This window comes from Ptychodera flava, chromosome 14 (genome assembly GCF_041260155.1).
Source record: "Ptychodera flava strain L36383 chromosome 14, AS_Pfla_20210202, whole genome shotgun sequence".
NCBI lineage: Eukaryota > Metazoa > Hemichordata > Enteropneusta > Ptychoderidae > Ptychodera > Ptychodera flava.
Genome location: NC_091941.1, coordinates 32,424,391 through 32,448,144, shown reverse-complemented (window position 1 = coordinate 32,448,144; position 23,754 = coordinate 32,424,391). Strand labels below are relative to the sequence as shown.

The window sequence follows — 23,754 nt, the reverse complement described above, 5'->3', positions numbered from 1 at the left end:
TCCGTGTGCCTAAAAACAACCTGAGTTTTTTTGTAGTCATATTCTTGCCTTCCCGTGCCTGGAAGTGCAAATACAAAAAAGCTCGTGAACAATTTTTAACCCATTTTATTTATTTATTTATTTATTTATTTATTTATTTATTTATTTATTTATTTATTTATTTATTGCATGTTGTGGTGGAGATGAGACATCAGTTGGAATCAGCTAGCTTAACCCTTTCAGGCCTGACTTTCTGGTAACTTACCAGAACTACCCCTACATATAGGGGTTTAGGCCTGAAAGGGTTAAATTATAATAAAATGAGGATGGTGAAGACTTCATCGACAAAACACCACTGTAAGAATAGTTGGCTTTATGTACACTTGGTATCAATGCACACTGCAATCTTCTTGTTGTGTTGTTGTTGTTGTTGCTGCTGCTGCTTTAAGATCAATGTGTCGCTGCCTGAACTATGCTGTGCTGATACTCCCCGTGCAAAATACACTGAAAAATATTCTTTCGCTTTCCAAGTTGAAATATTTCTAAACGGAAAAGAGCCAAAAATTTCTCCGAGAGTCGGATAAGCTCGCGTTTGTTCCGATTTGACAAAAAGAACTCAAGATTACTTTAGTTGCCTGCAGATTCACACAAATGAACGCTGTGGGCATGCTGTAAGCCGGCATTGTTGAGAATCAGAATATCCATTCGTATTTTCAGAGTCACATAAAAGGGCTATTGGGATTCTCTAGGTCAGATCGTTGTGTGCAAAGCTTTCAGGTTAACCAAACACTACAGATTATACAGTTATCGCATAACTGTCCAGCAATGTCAGACCCATAATAGAGACAGGTCTGCTTAAACGTTTGCACAACAATGTGTCTCTACCCATCTTGAGGAGCTTTTCTTGACGCGCAAATAAAACCGATCGCATTCTGAAGTTTCGCCGGTTCGCTGTTGACTTAATAATCCTGTGACACGCACGAAAGTTGAAGACCTTGCGTTTAGTGCATGTAACATGGAGTGGTGACTTGTTGTGGTCAGAAAGGAAGCGAGAGATATGTTTTTCGTCTAGTGTCCTGAATAACAGAAAGACAACTTCATCTGTCCGGTACACTAATAATTCCCCATGTCGAGTAGTTCCGCTGCCTAATTCAAGCAATACATTCAGACGTATCTGGGAAACAAGGAACGAACTATAGTGAGTGATTTTATTATAACAATCAGAGAACATTAATTTTGTTGAAAACTTCGATTATTGTCAAGGATTTAACTTGTCAGAATTAGTCAAAGTGCATACTTCTAAAGTACATCAAACTTTCCGGCGGAACTAAACACGAGTTGAACTTTGTCGAGATGCTTATAATGTCAGCATGTTGCCATTGTGGTCCCCCTTCATATACAAAAGATGACGGTCCGAATATTTATTGACGGGGCAAAGATCTAAGATAATGATTGTTAAACTTGACCTAACTTGACAAGGTGTAACAGGGATATAGTCGACAGCGTAGTACGCCGCCAGGACCCCGAGTTATATTGTAGACCAAGACCGCATTGGAGGTGCATAGAAAGACGTCACAGAAGAGACCGTTGTAACGATTGCTAATGGACATATGATATGGTCCCGTCAACAGGCTTTGACTTTATGATATGGTCCTGTCAACAGGCTTTGACTTCTCTTGAGTAGTATCTTGTCAAGATAAAATTCACAGAGAGTTTCAATCTTTCAAGTTGGTTTTGCCATTTAGGGGTAAAGTCTGTGCTTTATTTGGAACATTAAGAAAGGGATGAAACTGCATGTACATTTAAACCTATATGATATCATATGGATGGATGGATGGATGGATGGATGGATGGATGGATGACTGGTATGCGTGTGTGTATGTATTTACGTGTGTGTGTGTGTTCATGTGCATGTTTTACACAATTGCGAAATATGACGACTCCATTTATAATGTTGTTCGGTTACTAGACCCATCTAGATGTTATTATTGGTGTGGGGGTATGCTGAGCCAATGTGTCGAAATGTATTATATTTAAATATTACGACTAAAAGTTTTGTTGAACGCTGTATACACTATAGATGGTAATAAGCAAAGCTGGAAAACCGTCACGTCAAAACAAGTCCTGTTTGCACTTTTCTACCAACGATTCAGACAATTTCAGTTGTACATACCGTGTCAATGGAAAGATTCTAATCAAAGTTATAGGGACACCGAGGCAATAGTCTGACAAACGATAATTGACAGACACAGTGCGAGAAAACACACACCTCTCCAAATTGCCCTCAACAAATGACACCTTGATTCTTCGCTTGATCTTTTCGTCATTTGCTGAAGTAGGAGTTCTCTTTATCAGCGACAGCAGTTTGGCATTGTTGTGTCATTGATTGGGTTCGCTACCAGGCAACGCGATACTATGCACACTTTAGCAACGGAGCCGTCCGTGTACGTGGTAGAGTTCAAAAGACAACCCTGCTCAACGAAATACAAGTTGGTGACGTAAATTCCAGACCTTTTCTAATGTAGTCGCTCCTTGTGCCGTTTTATACAGCTTTGTATACCAATATAATTGTCTTATATAGGTTCAGATAGGCTTTGTGATCGCTTCTCCCGTCACCTTCCCATCAGGCCGTTGACGACGATCCAAACCACCAATATGATAGGTTTATACCAGCCTTTTGCTTTTATTGAGCGCTATATGCTAACGCCTAACCGATCAAAGAAAGTCTAGCTCTGTCGAAAAGTCGTAAACTAAGTTGTTGGTTTGCCTTGAGGAGTTCACAATAACCGGAGAGGATTTTCAAACCATTCGTATGCTGGCAAATGATTTCGGTACATTTGACGTCATGCACAGTAATGAACGGGTATGTATATACGGATGGGTAATTAATACCACAGCGGATTCAGAGACTGGTCCTCACACTCGTTAGAACCAAACGTACGGAACGTGATAATGTGTGAAGTCTTTCCACCATCGGCATACTATTCATTTAATGTGCGAAGTCGTGTTCATAACGAAACGATGAGACACGTTGGTACCAATAATGTAAGGTTGAACATTGAAGGCATGGCATCAACGGCCGAGCGTCCGAATGATGAAAATTGTTTACACCTGCCGAACAGAATCGCGCACGTCACAACCAACAGTGTTTACGCCAACGTTCATGCGTGTTTCTTTCTTCTTTTTTTAACGCCAACTTTTTATCACAGAAAATCAACCAGCTCTGTGTATTTGGGTTTTTAATAAACCTTGTTTGGGAAAAACTTTCTGAAGGTGTGGACCAACAACCACTTGCATGTACGCCACCAATCTTGATAAAATTCGCTCAGCGTCTACTAATGAAGGCTTTAAAATCAGTATTCCGTGCGCACCGACGAAAAATATCACTGGCAGATTTAAATCCCTCTTAACTCTGTCGAAAGGCATTATAATTAAATTTCCCGTCCCTAATTGTGATAGATTGAGTGTTCATCGATGGGTGTAATGGAATTTTAAAAAGCCCAGTGTTCTCGCGAAATCCCGCGTGCCTTCGTTGTCTAGGAGACGATGTCGTGTTCGATCACCGAGTAAGTTTTGCACTGAGAAACAGACTCCAGCATTCGACGGTCGCTGCAACATCTAGGGATAATGGTACGTTGTAGTACAATAATTACAGCGACACTTGACATCGTGAAAAAGAACGGTTTCAGGGCGGACAACATTTCAATGAAGACTCTTATAGTTAGTCTAAAGACATGCTGGCTTTTATTTGAGCAGAAATAACGGGGAACCGGTAGGACTTTACAGGAAAACTCGCATCTTATTAGCACAACACATATTGATCAACCTTTTGGTACAATGGATGTTCATCAAAAAGTTGTCTGCAACAGGTAGTCCACTTCGAATGGGAATGCGACCAAACCTTCGGCGGTAATAAAATATATTGAACGCACTTCTTGCAGTATAGACGTTGATCAGCTGTACTGTTGTCGGACTTACTACAATGCAGTTTATTTAGTAGGCGGCGAAGTTAATTCATTGGGTATTTGCTCAGTTAACGTTGCGATGTGTGCATTTGTAAATACTGCGAAGTCGCTAGAGGTAGGCCTGGGCGACTCCTGGTCGATCTAGGCAGGCATTAGTTGCTACGGGAGTTTTGTTGTGGCATAGCTGGGTTTACATGATTTACCCTAAAAATTACATGTTTACTTCTCTACATTTCACAGGAATAGCTGACGCCATTGATCATCCATTGGTGTCGCATGTAGAGTCGACCGTACCGGCATTTATAATCACAGAAGTTGCTGAAGCTTAGAATTGTCAACGATGTAGACATGGCGTACACTGCCGGCGTAGCGCTCCTTCGCCGACCGCAGACAACACCACCCTCCAGCAGGAACTTTCCAAGGCTGCCTTGCTTATTCGGCCACTGCCAAGAGTTTCACCAAGCGGGTCAGAACAAACCGAACATCGAATACTTCAACTCTAGGAATCACTACGAGAAGGCAAACGTTCAGAATTACCTACAGGATATCGGGAGACTACGAGAGATCCGACGGCAGAGGGAAAATGTCGAGACGAGACCGAAACCGACTAAGTCGGCACGCGATCCAGGAGCGCCGATGCCAGACGATGAGAAACGGACGAGGAAATTGCTACCAGCGATTTCGTTGGATGGAGTTCACACGATGGTTCGACGGCCTCTGACGGCGCGTGACGAGAAACCTCAGGTCGACGACGAAGATATGGAAGAATGGTGTCTGAAGCCATTCAGTACGATACATCACGGTGTTGCCGCATACAAAGACGAATTTCCGCTGTTAATGACGAAATTCAGCACACCGGAGGAAAAGGAGATCAACATCAAAGAATTCCACACAAAACGACAATCAGTCGTGGTCGCCGATTACTCTCACGGAGTTATCGCTTTGACCGGAGCTGATGATGAATTTCAGGAATTTGTAGATCTTTTCCCGGAAAAACATCAATTTTGGAGGAAGAGTCACCACAGTCCCAGCCCGAGTCGCAGACAGACATCGCGGCCCACCTTCAGAGATTAATGGATTTGAATCTGTCAAGCAAGTCAAAGGAATCTATGAAATCGTCGTCGTCGGATTCGGTGATGAGCGAGTCGTCCTACGAACGATTGCTTGAAGATTATCGTCGGTCGGCTGGCGCCGAGCGTCGCTTGACTCTTTCGGACCTGAAATCATCGAACATGGCTTCACTGCAGAATAAAAAAGGCCCTTCGGTGTGGGGACGCAGAACTAGTCAGTCTCCACAGTTGCTACCTGCCCTTGGGCGCGGTGGCTGGACAGGTGGCCGACGATCATCGCTCGTGGAGGGTCCCATGTCTTTGCTTAATTCCGATAAAAACAGCCTGTACAGTAGTTCGTCGCAACGGGCTGCATTAGCTCGACAGAGAGGACGCGCATCATTCGCGGGTCCGATCGAATTCAATACTGCAAACTTGCTTTCTGTCATTGAGGAGGCTAAATCTATGTACCCCGTAAAATCAGAAACCTCCATCACGGACCTCACAGTAACTCACGTTTTGGAAGAAGACGACGAAACGGAGGAGGAGGAGAACTTTAATAATCTCGACAGATCAGAGAGGAATTTAAACAAGCTGGAAAAATTCCTGGAGAGTCTAAGCTCCAGTGAATCGGACGATGAATAAGCCATGAAATGGGAAATTTCAAATTGAAAGTCGAGTTTTGCTGTGATCAGTCAAGAAGAGAGGAATTTGCGTGCAGCAGGTCGTTGCCATGACAACAGGTTTGGGCGCACTCTATACACTGCAATAATTCATTGTGTCCGTTAATTGAGGTGGATGACATCATCCTAGCAACATGATTGAAATTGACGAGTTGTCATGGTTGCATATGAAATCGATATTGAAACAATTAGGCTGATGGCCGTTTGATTAACCCCTGGCTCTTGAAAATAATACAATTAAGTTGAATTCATGGAGAAATCAACAGAAAGCTACCTTACATTTTTCACAATTCACTGATGCAGACTATAGCAATTTAGAAAAAAGCGATGGGGTATTTTTCCTCTAGATTTCCAATAAATTACACTTATCATAAAAAACCTATGCCAGCCTGCTTATTTAACATGAAGGTAATATTACATACTCCAAATCAGAGGTTTTTACAGCAAATTTCCAATTTTTGACGGAGACTATCTCTGTCTTGAAAGAATACATGGTAGACACTAGTAGCAATACTTGGTTAATATTTCCTTCCACTCCAGGTAACTGTACAATGTTTTGTCTGGTTGCCATATTTACTCTGTGAGTTTATCCGGGAATGGATGGGCTCCAGATCAAACAACTCATTGCTTTTACAGTTTGCATTACACCTACATGAACAAACACAGCACATTATCATACCTAACTCTACTGTCTGTAGCAGAGGAATAGTCTATATATAGTGTGGAAGTCTGACAGAGATGTGGACTGGTGTGACGTTGATATATTTTTGTTAGTCCCTCATTGTTAAAACTATAAACTACCCTGTTTTTCGAATCACACTATAAAAATGTTTGACTCAATGATAAAGCAAAAAGGCGATAACATTAACCCTTTGAGTGCTGTAATTTTTCCAACCAAAATTCAAGTGCAAAATTTTACAAATTTTTACTAATTTTTCTCTAATTTTTCAACAATTTTGGTATAAATGGACGTCACATTTCATAGTTTTCTATCAAAATTTTGGCAAAATTCCAAAGACAAATGACAGAAGTATACAAAGGCAACAAAAATTGACTTTGGCGCTCAAGGGTAAATATAATCTGTCACAGGTTTCCAGGACTAAACAGCATTGTTTGTCCTTCTCAGTACACAACTGATGATAAACATAAGTTGAAAAGAGGTGTGTTTAGAAATTGATTAACTTTACATAGTGAGGTTTGTTTGTTTAACTGTTCAGTAAACTCATTCTGGTCAAACACACCTGATGCATATAGTGCATTGCCAAAGAGTTCTATAATAAACACGATTGGAACTATTTTGGGATAATTGGATGGTGAAAAAATGTCGATTTAATCTGCAAATGTGAGCTCATCTGCTGTTCTTTTTAAATTACACGCATGTTTTTATGATTAATTTGTAATATTGCAACATTCAGCAATATGGAACCTAAAACTTTTGAGAAATTTGAAAAATATGAAAATCCAATTATAAATTATTTGCAAGCAAAAGCGAAGTTCCAGAGACCAGAGCAGCGGAAGAAACAAGAGAATGTGTGACAAAGATAGGTGCAGAATGAAAGAGTGCTTTTAATATTCAAGCACGTACCTATAGGGCTGCTAGCAGTAAACACAATGATATAGGCCTACAACTAAAAGCAAGGCAGTCCACAGATTACAAATGCCTACATGTACGGTAAAAACGAAACAGATACATACGGGGGCGACAACGCACGGAAATGTATATCAGGCGACATTCTCGCGAGCCAGAGCAATAATTTTCGCTCCGCTGATCTACGCAAAAGTCAATCGCTTGACGGGTAGCGCTGAGTTGTTGCCGTAAAGAGGTGCGTGGTTTACGACGATGATCAGACGAGAGGAAACATCGGACCTAGGCCGTTGAAATTGAAAACCGAGGCCACATGCATTTTCATTTGATTAAAAGCACAGACTAAAACAATTTTCATTGCAATGTCGCTGTTTTCACGAGATACTGACCGTTTGATCTTGGAAAGTTGAGCTGCTTTAACGTGCAGCCAACGCATGCCGGCGCCGGTGCGGTGACGGCTGTGTGTTACCGGCCTGTGTGTTAACGGCCTCGCAGACTGATATAGGAAAAACCGGGGAAAAACCGCTGGTGGCTCCTCAGAAATACGGCGGGCAGTTTCTCCGCCAAAACAGCCGATTTGAATCCAAATTTTTCATTGACCTTCGTTTTCGAGCACACCCACCCCGCCCAGGGACACGATGTACCCAGCCGCGCTTGAAAATTTAGGGAAAGCTATAATTTTCTCTCTCTATGCGACCGAAGCCATCTTATGTGCCGCCATATTGTTACATTCGGGCGAAACAGTATAGCGCCACGTACGGCGAGTATTTAGAGAAAAATAAAATCAAAAAGCAACAAAAAACAAAGCGAAAAAAGCTAGAATTATTAATAGCTGAACGCAATATGATAGTCGAGCAATGCAGAATAAAAAATAAATAAATAAACACACAAGAAATGCCCGTAAAACCCGTCTGAGTTGAGCTATGACGTCATAAGCGTGTCGCAATGCATTCTGGGTAATTAAGGTAAAATTTGTGTATAGCATGTTCTATGATAGTAATACCGGAAATAGAGAAAGAAAGAAAGAAAGAAAGAGAAGCAAGAAAGAAAGAAAGAAAGAAAGAAAGAAAGAAAGAAAGAAAGAAAGAAAGAAGGAAAGTGAGCAAAAACTAACAGTTCCAGAGCTGGTCTCTGGAACTCCAATTATCCCAAATTAGTTCCAATCGTGTTAATATTACAATTACACTGACACTCTGTGAATGTTCAATTGTTGGTGATCCCTTTAAAAGCATCCGACAAAACTTTCATTTTGTTCAACAATCATATTCCATATTGTTAGAACTCTGCATTCAGCAATCTATATCAGGACAGATATGTATGACGTAGTTGATGACAACCATACTGATGACACTTCAATACCTGGTGAAATTTCATCCAGAATACCAACATGTAGGAATATGGTGACGTTTCAGATAAATCATGAAAATTGATAAAAAGCTGCTGAATAAAAATACAAAGTCACTGTATCCAATAATAGACGCAGTCAGGCCATGGAAGTATCTAGAACATTACAGGTACAAAACAAACAACACTATTTTTGTAAACTCCATGGTAACTAAGCGGCTCTGAACAGTTTTCAGAATTTCCTGGCACTTGACAAAAGCAATATTTATTTGACTTCGAACATGGCAGCCTTGATAAGCAAGTCCTTTGTACACAGCAATAAAATGACAGCATGGCAAGGCAGTGGTGGCAGTACATCACTTATTGTAAATGCAGTGGGAAATCATCTCAATGACGGCAAGTCTTTTGTTCATACTACAAATAATAAATGCTGATGTTTTAAACTCAGTGAGTTGTCAGTCCAAACAAGTCTTTCATACAGACAATCTCAAGGCCCCTTTGCTGTCATCTTAAACATCACAACAAGGTCATCATCTCCCTTCCATTCAGTTTTATTCCCACATCCTTGAATACTTTTTCAAAAATTAGTCTGTATAGTTGTTGCTATGACAACAGCCTACGAAACTATCAGTGCAGCAAGTATTGGGTATCTTTGGCAGGTATTAAATTCAGCTCCTCAATTAAAGAGCATAATTTCAAAGTTACCATGGTTTTATCACACAATATCTTTTCATGCGACAACCTTTCCTGCAGCAATTCTTGTTGAGTGTAGAGAAGTCAGCATAATATAATACCTCTGACATTGCTTTCCCTGGGCACACACTAACACGCAACAGTGTTGATGAAGCTGTACACTGGCAGCCACACCGTACAATGCACTCCAAGATATTACTTGTGAACACAAATTTACAGATACATTTCTTGTACAAGAGTTGATTGACAAGTTCTAGTGAGCACCATGAACTTAACTGAATATTTCTCACTAACTTAAATTATAAAAAGGATGTCAAAAAAATAAGTTTATGAAGCTAAATAAACACTTGTATCATTGCCAGCAAACCAGGCGTTTTTCTTTGACTCACAGTTGGTTTCAAAGTACCCTCTATTTAACTGTCCAATTGTCCAGGGTTACAACTTCAAACACATTACCATCCAATTACATTAGCCATTGTAACAGAAAATGTCAATTAGCTCAACCAATTCAAGTTAATTGATGGACAATACAGCAGTCACATTAGGTGTCAAGTATATCAATGCAGTGTGGAGTCATAGCACCAGAGACAATCAACATGGCTATTGACTGTTCACTGCTACAATATACCCTCTGTGAATACTTCTCTGTTGGGAGAGAAAATACAACACAATGGAAACCGAACAAGTTTGAAAGACTTGTTGCAAGATAAATAGCATACAAAAGTTGTACTTGCAAGTAGACCAAGACTCTGAACAATATCGTAACCCTTCCATCTCCACTTCCACGTGGAGAGGTCCAATGTCACCATAGAAAACAATGAGGTTGGGCCAAACCATGGTGGTGAAGGGGTTAAGTCAGGGGGTTCAAGGTAATGCTATCACCCTCTACATGATCACATTGCACTGCTTCTACATCCGATTCCTGTTGTTTTGCTTGCATCAAGAGTTCAACTTCCTCCACCGGAGCCCGCACTCGGATTTCCTTCTCCATCATCAAGTCCACAATCTGCTGGAAGTCCTCTGGAAAATACTGGACAGCATCCATGTAAATTGCCTGCAGAAAAATTGGGTATATTACACACAATTTGTATAAGGAACAACAGTGTTATGGCTATATACATTTTTACAACCATACAAGAATGAACTGTCTCATGGATCTCATGGATGACTGGAGATGGGTATCCTAAACTATCATGATACCATCATGTCTGAACAGAGGGAACAGCTTCTGTAGAGTTTTCCATTGAAAACCATTCCACACTGACAAAAGGATTTACTTTGCTGATTAAATGTTGTCGCTATTTAAGCCTTCAAAATCTGTCCGATGAAATCTCAAAATTGCCACTGAACATGATGGATTCAGCCAAACAACCATTGTGATAGGGTTGGTGGAATGGAAAATTACAAAACTGACTTCATGAATGTGGACAGCAACAATCACTAAATACCTTTGATAAATACAAAGCTGCCACAGCAGTTATTTATATTTTGTCTGTACTGAGAAATTGACTTGGAAGACAAAACAAACAGTGCCCTTTCTACTCATGGAAACTCTATCCATTCGTAAATTCTTGAGATTAATGTTGTATCTGAAATGAAATGAGAGAATGTCATCATGGTAAAAATAACAGCTGCTGTTTTAATAAGACTCATTCAGCTGTTGATACAATCAACTGGTGAATGTTACATGCAAACAGTGTCAGTGCTAAAACTCACTTTAGACCAGGGGCAGTGTTGCAAGGCTTTGTAAAAGATGGGTTTTCCTCTCTCAGCATTCCCATATAGCACCTGAAAAAAATAAAAATTTATCAAGAATTGCTTGTTTTGGCATTGTTTTCATTGTCAGTATAGCATAAGACATATCACTGTTGCCTGTAAGGTGGTAGTGTGTGTTTTGATATAACTGCTGATACTGTACATTGCATCTGAAATCTACAGACTTCATGACAAGTCAGTTGAAAGTCCACACTAAGACAATTTTGATTATAGCCAAATTATCTATCATAGCTCTTCCGAATGATGAAAAACCAGTATACCAAAAACAGACACACAATTTCTTTACTGATAAATTCAAACTTTTATCTGTTACACCTTATTCACACATTAAATACTGTCGATTCAAACACTGCACTCTCGTACTATTGTGTCACGAAGCTGGTTTCTGGTTATGGATGGTACCAAATTCCTGAGCTTCGAAGCGTACAGATAGAAATACTAGTACGCTCTATGCTATTAAAACAGGGATTTAAACAGATTTGCTATGAGTCAGAATGATAAGCCACTTCATTGCAGTGATGAAAAGAAAATTGGTTGCTGTAGTACAATGGTGCATTCATCAGGGCTGACATCATTGACGCATTCTCTCAGCACCATAGTAAACCACACATGGTCACCAGACACACACTCACCTCAAATTGTATGTACATTCTCCAGAGTAGCACACTGTATCTGACTGTACGATTGGCTGTAGCTCTCTCAAAAAGGGATCTTATCCGATGGGTGATTCCAGTAGATGGAAGTTGCCATGCCATGTCTGCATAAATGGAAGTAAATGAATAACTATACACACACACACACACACACACACACACACACACACACACAGACACACATATATATATATATATATATATATATATATAATATATATTATATATATATATATATTATATATATATATATATATATATAAAGTCAAGGTTTTGCTAGGTTTGGAAACTAGTAAAATTTGTGCTCTATCCCAATATCATGCAGTGTTCGCACTAGCCACACTTGCAAAATGCGAATAAAACTCTCATTGTGCGAAAATTTTTGAAAGTCATTAGCCACGCTTGCGAATTGAATTTTTTCGCCCAAAAAATTGTTTTGACACATCATCGGATCAATCACTCAACTACGAGCGCCTCTGCACTATTACTTCCGGGTGCTGGAAGCAACCCGAATGCTCCGTTCACCAGAATAGGAATATATTGTATAGGGGTGAGCAAATCCACTACCCCGAACTCACTGGCTAGCAGTTTTTACCGTCGGGCAAGTAATTTTTGGTGCCTCTACTAGCTCGATGGGTTAGCGTAATGTAGGTGACAGCTGAGGAGAGTAGCAAAGTTGATCGGGAGCAAACGACATGTAGAACCGCATTGTCTGCAGCAAAACAAACACAGAGACGGACGTTTGCGAGCCTATGTAACTGACATAAAATTCCTCACCCAAGTTCGATTTCAAAGAACGTATGCAATTCTGGGATGAAGAAAACGTAGTTCTCAGAAATTACAGCTTGAATTTAATCTCAGGAAAAAAGACAAACAATCCAGACGATTTAATGCCAAGTGCATATGTAAAAATTCAACTGATGCGGGTCTAGTACATGTATGCATTGTGATTGAGCCGTAGCAGCACGCAAAACACAGACCTTTCGAAGATAAAAATAAACAATATCGCAGTGAAATTAGTTGTAGTAATGAGTGAAATTCCTCAAGTAAAAAGATCATTCACTTGGATCGTGCTGTGACAGATGAAATCTCTCTTATCAAGAAAGAAAATAATCGTCCATCGCCACATTGAGATAACCAGACTGGCATAGCAGCTATGGCGGATATGACATCAAAGTGACTCTTCTATTAGGGAAGAGGGACTGAGGATTAAAAATACCACAAATAAGTTTGGCTTTACTTGCAGTTCCATCACTTGAACTTGCATTCTCCATTATTTGTCATCCTCTATTGCTTTCTTTCATCAGTATTAGGTAATGTTATCAAACTTAATGGGTTTGTAAACGTTCGCGATATTTGCTCACCCCTTTCAGTCCGCTCATTATGACCTTCCATGCTTTTTAATACAACACATGCATGTTGGAATCAACCATCATCGCATCCGACACTGCGATCACATGCTATGCTATTTTGTGTGGGTTTTGTTGTTGTTGCTGCTGTTGTAATTTCATTTTTTACACAATTATTACATTGGTATCAAGGAGCAGAATGCTTCCAATGCATAGGGTTATTATGTTCACAGAGATATTCACATGGAGCTCCCAAGATTGTAGGAAAGCGATGAGGAAAGTACAAAAGTATACAGTATAGTCACATCATGTCTAAACAATCATGCTGTACGCTAATAAAATAACTGATTTGTATCTTCAAAGACAAGGTAAAACAAGTCTGTGGTATCTTGCTATAGTTTTTGGTACACAAGTTTCGTTAATTTAGGGAAAAATCTTCATGTCAAACGCAATTTTTCCCTCACATTTTGCAGCAGGAGAGCAGGCAGTGAAACACAAGTCAAAGGCTGGCCAGCTGAAACAGGCTCGGCTAGCAATTTTTTTGCCTTCTACCCCGGGGACTAGTGAATTAGTGACTCAAAAATGATTTGCTTATCCTCAGAATGGGAACCTATATACCTTGAAGTGTGTTTAGAAATATTCCAATGATGTCCAAAATTGTTTACTTTGAATAACACATCACATCAGTTGCACATCTTTGTGTTTTGAGTAAAATATTTGCGTGGCTAATCAATTTTTGCTGTGGCTAATGGTTTTTTGCATGAATTAGCCACACACTAGCAGACTGTGGCTAATTTGAAGAAAATCCTAGCGTGAACACTTAATATTGTAATATGACTGAGCTTGTCCATCAAGGCCAATCCTTGCATAATTTTCTGCTGTACCACTGTTAACAGAATACACCAGTGCACCTCTAGACTTACATTTCTGAATTCATTTTGTTTTTCACTCAGCCCTACAACAGTTCATCAATAAAATCATCTTCAGTCAAAGAGTACTTGCCGAAGTCTGTTGTGTGTCAGTTTTGCTGAGAGAGTACACTGAAACAAACATCACATACATCAACAGAATGCTGTCCTGACACAGTTTGATATGTATTTTAAACAGACACATGCATTTTTGATTGATTGATCAGACTTTATTAAAATCTGCATTATGCGATTCAACATTGCAATTTCTTTGGTTCTTTTATCAAAGTATTCAAAATAACTTGTGAATTGTGTAAATATTCCACCTGCTTCTCAGGGAAAGAAAGAGCAGATTCTTGGAAAAGGAAAATTTATGATTTGGTTATTGCCTACCTTTATCATGTGCATCATTCACTCTATCACCCATACATTCCTCAATTGTTTGTTGCCTCAGTTCTTCAGCATACACTGCATAAAACCATGGCAGTGGAGTATTTGTCTCCAGCGTGGCATGGTTGAAGTATCTCCTCACCCTGCCAGTGATGTGCGACCTCATCTCCAGCATGATGAAGAAATCCATGAAGGCAGGGCTGTCTGGAAACTCAGACAGCGCCCTCTGGAGGAGATTCCTGATGGGTGCAAGCGCTGTGGGCTGGTGCATCATGTGGAAGACATTTAACCTGACATATGAAGCCAGCAGCATTTCATAGTCCAGCAAGAAATGTTCCCCAAACCTGTTGAATCTGTCTTCTGGGGTTTGAGGCAGTTTGCATAGATTTCTCATGATGGACATTCCCTCCTCAAAGACAACAGACGCTGCTTGTAGACTCACTGTCAAGTACTGGAATATTGCATAGCAGATGATAAAGTGGACAACGTAGCTGCCATAGGGTTCTTGTACAGAAGACATGGATGTTACCTGATCTTCGTAGCTCTCTATCGTTTTCTGAAATTCCTGTTGGTATGCACTCCGTGCTTTCAACAAGCTAACTGGGTTAACTGCTTTACTGCCATCGGCTGGCACATAGGCACCACCTTCTCCAAATCTACTCACAATATGCAGGGCTCTGTTTCTGCTTGAATCAGAAACACCCTGGTTAATACTTTGTCTTTGGAGTTACCCATTGCCCTTCTATCCACAATATCAAATCCAAGTTCAAGTTCAGCATACCTGTGACACAGCCTGGCAGCGGCCCGTCTCATGCTGGGACTTTGTGAATCTTTGCCGAACTGGCTGTACAGAGTGAGGGCCATGTCAAACACTTTCCTTGCCTCCTTGATATTATCAGTTGTCCATTCAAACATGGCGTATGTCTCCCACAACAGCAGGTTATTTCGGTTGTGTGCTTCCTTCAGCAGAGACTTGGCACACTTTCTGACAGCCTTCACCTGGTGTTTTGATTTCTTACCACTGTGAACTGTCTTGCCAGATTCATACTGGAGCCAAGTGAGAGTCAGATGTGTTCTAGCTTCCCCTGACAGCAACGCAACTGCCTGGCCAAACACCCTGCTGATAAACTCGTTAAATTCGGCAGACGAGAAAAGACCAGAGTTTTTCCCTGACAACAGTTTCCTCTCATGCAAGGACTGGATTCCATGGCTGACCCCCTGACACTTGACCCTCCAGCCTGTTCCAGACGGACACATCGATTGCTGCAGTACCTGTGATGGGTGTTCCACACCTACAAGGAAATGTTGGTGAGTCTGATAACAGCTGCTGGAATAAGCTGGGTCGGTCGGAATGCCAAGAAACTGAAGGAATCTCAGTAACAGGTGAAATTTCATTTCTTGAGTTTCAAGTTTGAATAGCGATGAACTGAAATCATCAAATAGGACAAGTCTATCGGGATCCTCACAGTCATCTTCTGTCTCTCCCTTCTTGCCGTCAGGTTTCCATGGCAACCAGTGTTGCTGTTCTCTTTTGTTTTCCAATCTGTGCCATACTTTCCATGTTGGGTCATCGACCTTGATCAGTTCATCTTCTCCATCACTTTGTTCCTCATCATCTTCACAAAATAAAGGAGATGGAACAATATCACTCATGGTCATCTAACTATTGACACAGAACTATTGACAAGGAGAAGTTCTGTGCATTACAAACTATACTGTAGATATTGAGGTATTTGCGGTATAAAATTGAATTTCACTAATGGCACCCAATCAGCAAAATTAAAATGGGATGTGTAACTGGTCAATGCCTGATTTGGAAAAGTGTGCAAAGGTGTACAGTACAATCAGTCACAATGAGGACAATGGGGTGCTTGATTGCAAACTGTCTCTGGATGATCCTGAGCATCCTTGATTCTATATTCACTCAAATGGAATGTTTGATTGTGTAAACTAGGTAAACACTTTGTGACAAAGGGTATATCAGTTTGGGCCCAACGATGTAGATTTGCAATATTTTGCATTGCTATTGTAGCTTGAGTTATGCAAGAAATCCCACTGTATGTATTGCTATCCAGATCACAGACATGATACAATTGATTCACTGATCAGACCCTAACCTTGCTGTTCCTGGAGAGCAACTTGCTCCCATCCTCCTTTTTCTTTCTTATGCATCCATTTATTCCAACCCTTGGCATCTTTCTCACCAAATTTGGGTTCTTCACTGTCCCAGAAGGTCTCAAAGAAAGCTACCTACAAGGTAAAACAAATGGCATTTCAGTGTGTCGTATCTGATGCAAAGTTATCAGTACACACATCATCTGTGAAAGAAATTGGAATGGGTGGGGAAGCATCACTGTCACATCTAACTCTTCCATTCCTATTTCCTGTATATGAATCCATCCTCACCATTAAAAACAATGGGGCTGGATCAAACCATCGGGCTAAAAGCTTTAAAAACCATTGTTTGTTCACTTTCAGAACAGATAGCAACACGGTGTTTGCCTTGGCAACGGTTATCATCAAAATGCTAAGCTTGAGGCTAAAATGTAAAGAAATTACAGGCTAAAGTTATTGAATTTTCAAAAATGAAAAGCTACAAAACTCAAAGCATCAAGCACAAGCATGACTTCCTTTACCTGTGCACTAGCTTTTGTAGTTTCTTCCAACTGTGGTGGACAGAAACAGTTGAATTCTATCATGGCTTGAAATGCAGCGATTGACTTCTCAGCATATCCAGCCTGTCTGAGGACTTCACACTGCTGTACAAATAGGTCTGTTCAGAGAGAGTATAACTATTAGATAACACTGTGACAAATACATAAAACAACTTTGTAAAATTTGATTTACATTTATTTTATCTTATTACAGGAGGAATTACTAAACTATCAGCATACTTTTTGAGTTATTTTCACATGGCAATATTCATACAAAGCATGATGCAACATTCCCTGATAATACTCATAATATATATATATATACATACATACATATATATATATATATATATATATAATATTTACCTCTTTTAACCTGTTTACTTTGTTGAGGTTCAATGACTGACAAAAACACAAAAGCCCTGAAATGAACTGTAATGGTAATAGTCGTTTTACATTAGTTTAGTTCTGTAAATTTAAAACTAAGGGTGAGGAAGAGATGAAAAGAATGAGAGCTACGTTACCGTACTCACCTAGCATATATTGCTCTGTATATGGCAAAGGCTTATGGGATTGAAATGTCCCTTCAACAATGGAAGACAATGTACTCAGACATTTGCCATACAGTTTAATGATCTTATTAAAAGTGAAACTTGAGAAACTAGACTGAGAGAACATCAAATATTGTTGCCATAGCAATGGATCGTTGGGATGCTGGAAGGCCATCTGCTGCCAATGTTCATGGATCTTTGCGGATGTCCAACATTCTTTACACAGTTCTAAATGTTCTATTTTCAATTCAATGGAATTGGGGTTTTTCTCCACTGCTTTCTCTAGTATAGCTATCTTCTTCTCAGCAACAGCAAGATCCGTTTTTTTCTTTCTCTCACCTTCCGGTGTTTCATCCATCCCGAAGACCCCTCTCCTGACAACCTCATCCTGGAATTTGACAAGCTCAAGCCATGCTTTGATGTCATTTGGATTTTCAAGGGTCTTTTTACTGAATTCAGCAGTCCTCTTTTTCAGGTATTCATTCTTAGATTCAACTTCCTTATCCTCGGTCAATTTTGCCAAGTTGACTGTCTTACTCTCATCCTTGCCTTTGCCTTGCAGGTAGCTCTGGGTTGCTGCATCATGAATTCCCAGCGGATCAACACATTTCAATCTACCATCGCTGTCTCTCAGCGGTACAGCAGTAACTTCAGCCACTGAGATTTCTAATGGCAGGTACGGCATATCAGTACTTCTTGCATGCCCGCCCCGCTTACTTTCAAGTTTAGGAGCAGATAATTCAATGACTGTAGATTCATCATTCAAGAGGCTTTTGATGGCCTCTTTGCCGTAATATCTCCCCTTTCCGAACTTCTTTTTACTCTTTTTTTCTTCCTTATCATCTGTCCAGTCAATGACCTGTTCGCTCTGTTGACCAAGACACAACTTCCCAAGTCTGCGATATCGAGCCACATGAAGATGATACAAGGTTTTGAAAGCCAGGTTGTTCCTATCACTCTTCCTGTCTTCCCTAAAGGCATCTTCCAGTGTGAGGTTTGTCTCATCAAGCCAGATGGTGGATGGCTTCAGTGGCAATGCTTTACTCTCCCTACAAATAACATCAATAACAATGTTACATTATAATGACCAAAGTACCATTAAACATCACCACTTATATTAACCCTTTCACCACCATGGTTTGGCCAAACCCATTGTTATCAATGGTAAATAAATGGTTTATAGGGAATTAGGGTGAACAGGTTGAACACTTCCATCATTCCCTTCCTGCCCTTCTAAGTTCTAGCCTTTCATCAACCAATTTATATACATTATCCAATCCAAGGTCATGCAAAACCTACATTCTGTTACAGTCCTGTGCTGCAGTGCAATGTTACAGATCCACTTTTAACTTGTCATTTCCCAATGATTTTCTCAATTTCTTTCATTTTGTCGTGAGAAGCAACAATAATGTAACACTTACATGACTTATGACATTGTCAAACCTTGTCAATAACTCAGAAAATGTTTATCATCACTTTTTCCAGTTAAGATTAACATAAATAATCTTATTACAAGTTTTGCAGCTAGGCCTTGTAAAGAGCACCATACAGTATCAATATCACTAAAGTTTACTGACGATTCACAAAGATATTTTTGCATTTAAAAACTTTCTGTTATTTAACATGAATGAAGCAAAGTCTCTTTGCTTTGATTATTTCTTTCTCTTTGTTTCTTTTATTTCTTAAAAGCACTCCTAACAATAGTGCCCTGTGTGTGTGTCCATTAAAATTAGCCCCAGCACATTTATGCCAGCCAATGATATTAAACAATCAGGGACACTTTCAACATCAGAAGGGCAATCTTGTACCTGATTCTTTCTGGTAAAGGAAGCCAGTGAATTCTGATTAACATAGATGCAATGTGATTATTGTATTGAGAAATATTAGGCATTCAGCTGCACTATGGACAGACTGATTTCAGTCAAGCTGACAGCTTTGAATTATATTGTGAAGATTGGTTCCGAAGATTGTTACTCCAAATGCAAAGGCCACAAAAGAGAACACTATTTTCTCTGTGGTCGGGTCATCTAGCAAAGAACAATACCAATCCCATTTAGTTGATTTACAATTACAGTACCACTGACCTGTCATAAAACCATCAGAATCCATCATATCAGTGACTCTGAGAAGTCAATCTCATACTGGAACGGTACAAGATAATTTTTTAAGAACCATGGATTTAAAAGGAATGCAGAGACATAAAATGCAATAATAGCAAGTACTTTCCAGCTAGTGTGACATGTAGGACTTTGTAGATTATGACAATAGTACAAAAGTAGTAGTATAGATTTTTGTGTTACAAGTCTCTAAGCTTAGAGTATACATACCTGGATGGTTTAGAGACATCTCTCCTTGACTCCTTGTGATGGCTATGTTTCTTGTGTTTGTGTGATGATTTCTTGTACTTAGATCTATGCTTGGTTCTACCTCTGCCATCATCACTACTGTATGGGTCTGGAGAGTGGTGTCTGTCTTTCTTCCTGTGATGTTTATCATGTTTTGATTTTCTCTTTTTCCTATCATCATCTGAATACTTGTCTGAGTCTGAATGTCTCTTTCTGTGGCTTTTTGATTTCCTGACTGTGGCCTCGTGGTGGCGCTTTTCATCAGCCTCGTCACTTGAATGTCTACTTTGTTTCAGTTTATCCTTGCATTCCTCTGCAACTTTACTCTTGTCCTCTGCAAAAGTAACTGACTGTGTCTGCAAGCTATCATCCTCTTCTCCATCTAGGGTAATTTTCTCTTGGTGTATCTGCGCAATGGCAATGGCGTTTTCAGGTTTGAAGCTGGTATTACAAAGCCAATCAAAGTTAGCAGATTGTCCTATTGAAAACAGAAATAAAGACACGTCTTCAAGGTTACTGAAGAAAGCATGTAAGGGATTCATTCAGTTGCCATCTTTTGATGATATTACGGTATGACTAGCCATAGACAATAGTATTCTTCACACCAAAATGGATATGTTGGCCATAAAATGTCTGCTCAATCTCTTTTCATGGACATAAAATGATACCTCACATAATGCACATATATAATATGCAATAATGTTCAGTTTATTTATTTCTTACTGCTTAAAGTTATTAGTCAAGTCAGATCAAAGTTCTGGTAATCAAAGGGGTGTTGAACTTCTCTGTTCAGAAACTGGCTTTGTTTTGGTCCTTTTGGCATTTTTTGCAGTGTACTGATTAAGCAATTAACCAGATATATGAGCATTGATATTTTACGGCCAATATCTAGATACGCACTTTTGACATGATCAGTGTTGGAGTGTTACTGTTAGCAACTAAATTTATGATTTGCAAAAGTAACATACAAAATAGCCGGCTGCCTCTCTTCACCTATGATGTTGCAGACATCAAAATTTGAAAAGCTTTGCAAAAAGGGATATTTTAGGTCACCAAACACTGTGATCTCTTTCCCTACTCTTTTGCTTGCCCTATCATATAATTTCTGTAACGATTCAAACAAATTAAGCAAGTTTTGTGTACTTTTCTCTGTTGAATTAAAGCAAATCACTTAACATTTAATAATGACGAAAATCCAAAAATAATCTTCATATAATATAAGTGAACTATTACATGTAACATGGCAAAAAACCGGGATGACACCCGTTTACTTTACTGAAGTTATCGATACAAACAGGAAAGACTGCCATTTCTCTCAATTTCATTTCCCAAATTGAAACAGTTGATCAAATCTTGGTGGCCACATACGCCTAAAATGTACTGTTCGTCACTGTTGTAATGCCATGGTGTCACGTGAATGGAGATTTTTTTTTCTTCCGGTGAATAAGACATAATTTGGACTAATATCTTAATTATCAGGACGGGAAAACGTCACAACAACGTTTTCAGTCCGTGGGCTGACTCAGCGCTGATAACAGCTGAACGTTACCAGGACGTACGTACTCATACAATTGAACGTCAGCACGACGTTCGTTCGTTGAGTGGGTATAAATAGCTTGAAAGGATCGAGGGCCAGTCATTACATCGTACGGCGCGGGACGAGGTGGATGGCTGGGCCTACAGAAGACACCTAGGAAGTCAGGTAAGCTAATTTTAAAAATATTTGTGCAGCGGCGCGATGTTGTACGCGATCACAACTCAAACACCACGCTAATCACAAGAACGAACGGAGGAGTCCACGGAACACGGGAATTTTGCAGCGTAGGCTACAGTGTGCACTGAAATTACACGAGCGCGTTTGTTGGATTATAAAGCTGGTTGATTTTATACCTTCTCTTTCCTCAACAGTGGCTGAAGCAACTGAGGGAAACAGGGTCGGTGTTGCTGCACGTTGTGGAACGTCTTCTTTGATAGGAAACAGTTGCTTAGTCGCCGGCGGACCGACTATCGTCGACTCGGTGTTTACGTCGTCCGCCATTTTGCTTCTCAGCTGAGTGCTACATTGCATTCTGGGTATCTGACAAACTCGCTCAGAAGTTCCCTCGGTCGAATATCACAATCCCCGGGTGACCATGCGTAGGTTGAGTAGAAATAAAATACCATTTTAAATGGTAGGTGTCAAGATCAACATACCATAGTTGTTAAAATACATAAAATTTGAGCGAATAAGTATTTGTTGAAAGTTCGAAGTAGAGGCGTTAAAGTCGGGGGCTTTCAGTTTATTTTAAATTACACTACGAATACTATAGTTAAATAAACGTTCACTTCAGGTCGCCTCACGTCGGGTTGTAAACTCGAATCATAGTGCGGTCTGGCGAGGTGATAAAGCACTTGATATATTCAATTGTTTAAACGATGATATATTTCCATGTTAATGTCACTTTTTCAATCGAAATATAGGCCTAATATCTAGCTTAGTGCCGAGCCTGGTGCCCCGCGACAGTTCGTGTTCGTGTCCGGAAATTCACATTGTCGGTCCTGATCGATTACTATAGATCGTAGAAGTGATCAATTGATGCATGTATCACCAGAGTCTGGCTTTGCGTTTTGATGCTTACTTGCAGGGCGTAGCAGTATAAATCACATTTAAACTTCCAAGTCACGTTCAAAATATCTCAATAATATACGGCCATATTATGCAAATTACTAAGTGCTACTTTTGACCAATCAGCAATGACGCTCCTGTTGGTTGTCACCGCTGCTTCACACGATAACGTTACCGCTGTTTTCTTACCACTATATCCTGTCCATGTCTAGTTCTCCCAGAGAAAGCCTATGGGTACTTGTATATAAACGCAATTATTTGAGGTTCCAACAGAAAAATTACCATTTTCTAAACCATTCACCCTCTAACAAAACCGTAGCAAAAAATTATTGGCCCCCAAATTGACTGTATTGTCGCACGGCTCAGCTGTATCGCACATGCATTTCAGCAATGTCACTAACAACCTCTTGCGGTATTAATAAAAAAAATGTCAATCACAAATTTTCAGAGCATACCAGGAAAATATTACCATAAAAAGTCTGATAAGCGTAAAAACGAAGTTTAAACTGGTAAAATGTACTCTCTTTCATCTTATTCATATCACGAGCAAATTGAAGGGGTATTATTTAATAATAGGTAGACGATTGAACTATTTGATCGGGAGTTCATTGACCAAAATTTGGCGGTATTTTCGCATAGGTCGTGCGTCTCTACGATATCGCAAACTGCCTCTTGCGGGGTGTAATCAGCGAGTGGTTGATGTGGTATCGAGAGATTGGTGCATTATTAGTTCTACAATCACGATGTTAGCTTTATACTGGTATAAAGGCTGAGATAATGATTCCATTCTGTGAAGTCGCGTGGCTTTAGTGTGTGTGTGTCTATGCTCTTCTCACTAGGTGTACTCGGCGGACATTTACATAATGTTGTGTGACTAATAAAGGATCGTTGTGCGATTGAGATACTAGCTACATGCCGGAAAAGATTATGGCATATTCAATGATAATAGAATTATAGATATGTTTTCCAGTGACGACGTACAATTACGACCATTCGGGCATATCCAAAATATCTTTTGTGTTTTCTTTTAGGGTGTAATAAGAACACCTGTACGTAATATCGTATGTAGGATATGTCATTAGGCTTACTGGTACGTAAAGACATGAGTCGAACACAAAAAAGAGATAACGAAATATATTTTCATGGTTAAAATACATTCATCATTTATCGAATACATCGTGCGACCATGTCTACTGTGATCTCCACAATGAATCTGATAATTTCT

General features: G+C 39.8%; 3 protein-coding genes across 6 annotated transcripts in view; 2 read left to right on the top strand and 1 right to left on the bottom strand.

Moving 5' to 3' along the window:
- The first annotated feature begins 1,024 nt into the window (after nt 1-1,024).
- Nucleotides 1,025-7,124, top strand: LOC139150206 (uncharacterized). Of its 4 annotated transcripts, none has more exons than XM_070722426.1 (2): nt 1,025-1,177; nt 4,185-7,124. In XM_070722426.1, exon 2 carries the CDS (start codon nt 4,293-4,295, stop codon nt 5,016-5,018), a length of 726 nt encoding a protein of 241 aa, XP_070578527.1. In that variant the 5' UTR covers nt 1,025-1,177; nt 4,185-4,292; the 3' UTR covers nt 5,019-7,124. The 4 variants fall into 4 exon arrangements, with proteins under 4 accessions (XP_070578527.1, XP_070578525.1, XP_070578528.1 ...); XM_070722424.1 differs by lacking the exon at nt 1,025-1,177 and adding an exon at nt 3,473-3,609 and having other exon boundaries at nt 4,185-7,123; XM_070722427.1 differs by lacking the exon at nt 1,025-1,177 and adding an exon at nt 3,640-3,751.
- A 1,603-nt stretch (nt 7,125-8,727) lies between these two features.
- LOC139150204 (nuclear exosome regulator NRDE2-like) lies at nt 8,728-21,978 on the bottom strand. Its single transcript, XM_070722423.1, is given in 10 exon segments — nt 8,728-10,352; nt 11,015-11,086; nt 11,707-11,831; nt 14,378-15,038; nt 15,041-15,990; nt 16,492-16,624; nt 17,011-17,147; nt 17,562-18,628; nt 19,907-20,402; nt 21,815-21,978. Coding segments are annotated over 10 exon segments (3,993 nt in total). The 5' UTR covers nt 21,963-21,978; the 3' UTR covers nt 8,728-10,148.
- Nucleotides 21,575-23,754, top strand: part of LOC139150202 (egl nine homolog 1-like) — a 227,996-nt gene continuing 225,816 nt past the window's right edge. The window contains 1 exon segment of the mRNA XM_070722421.1: nt 21,575-21,626. The gene's annotated coding sequence lies outside the window, so the exon portion shown is untranslated.

Coding starts and splice junctions, on each gene's coding strand:
- LOC139150206 (XM_070722426.1), top strand. CDS start 4,293: ATGGCGTACACTGCCGGCGTAGCGCTCCTTCGCCGACCGCAGACAACA.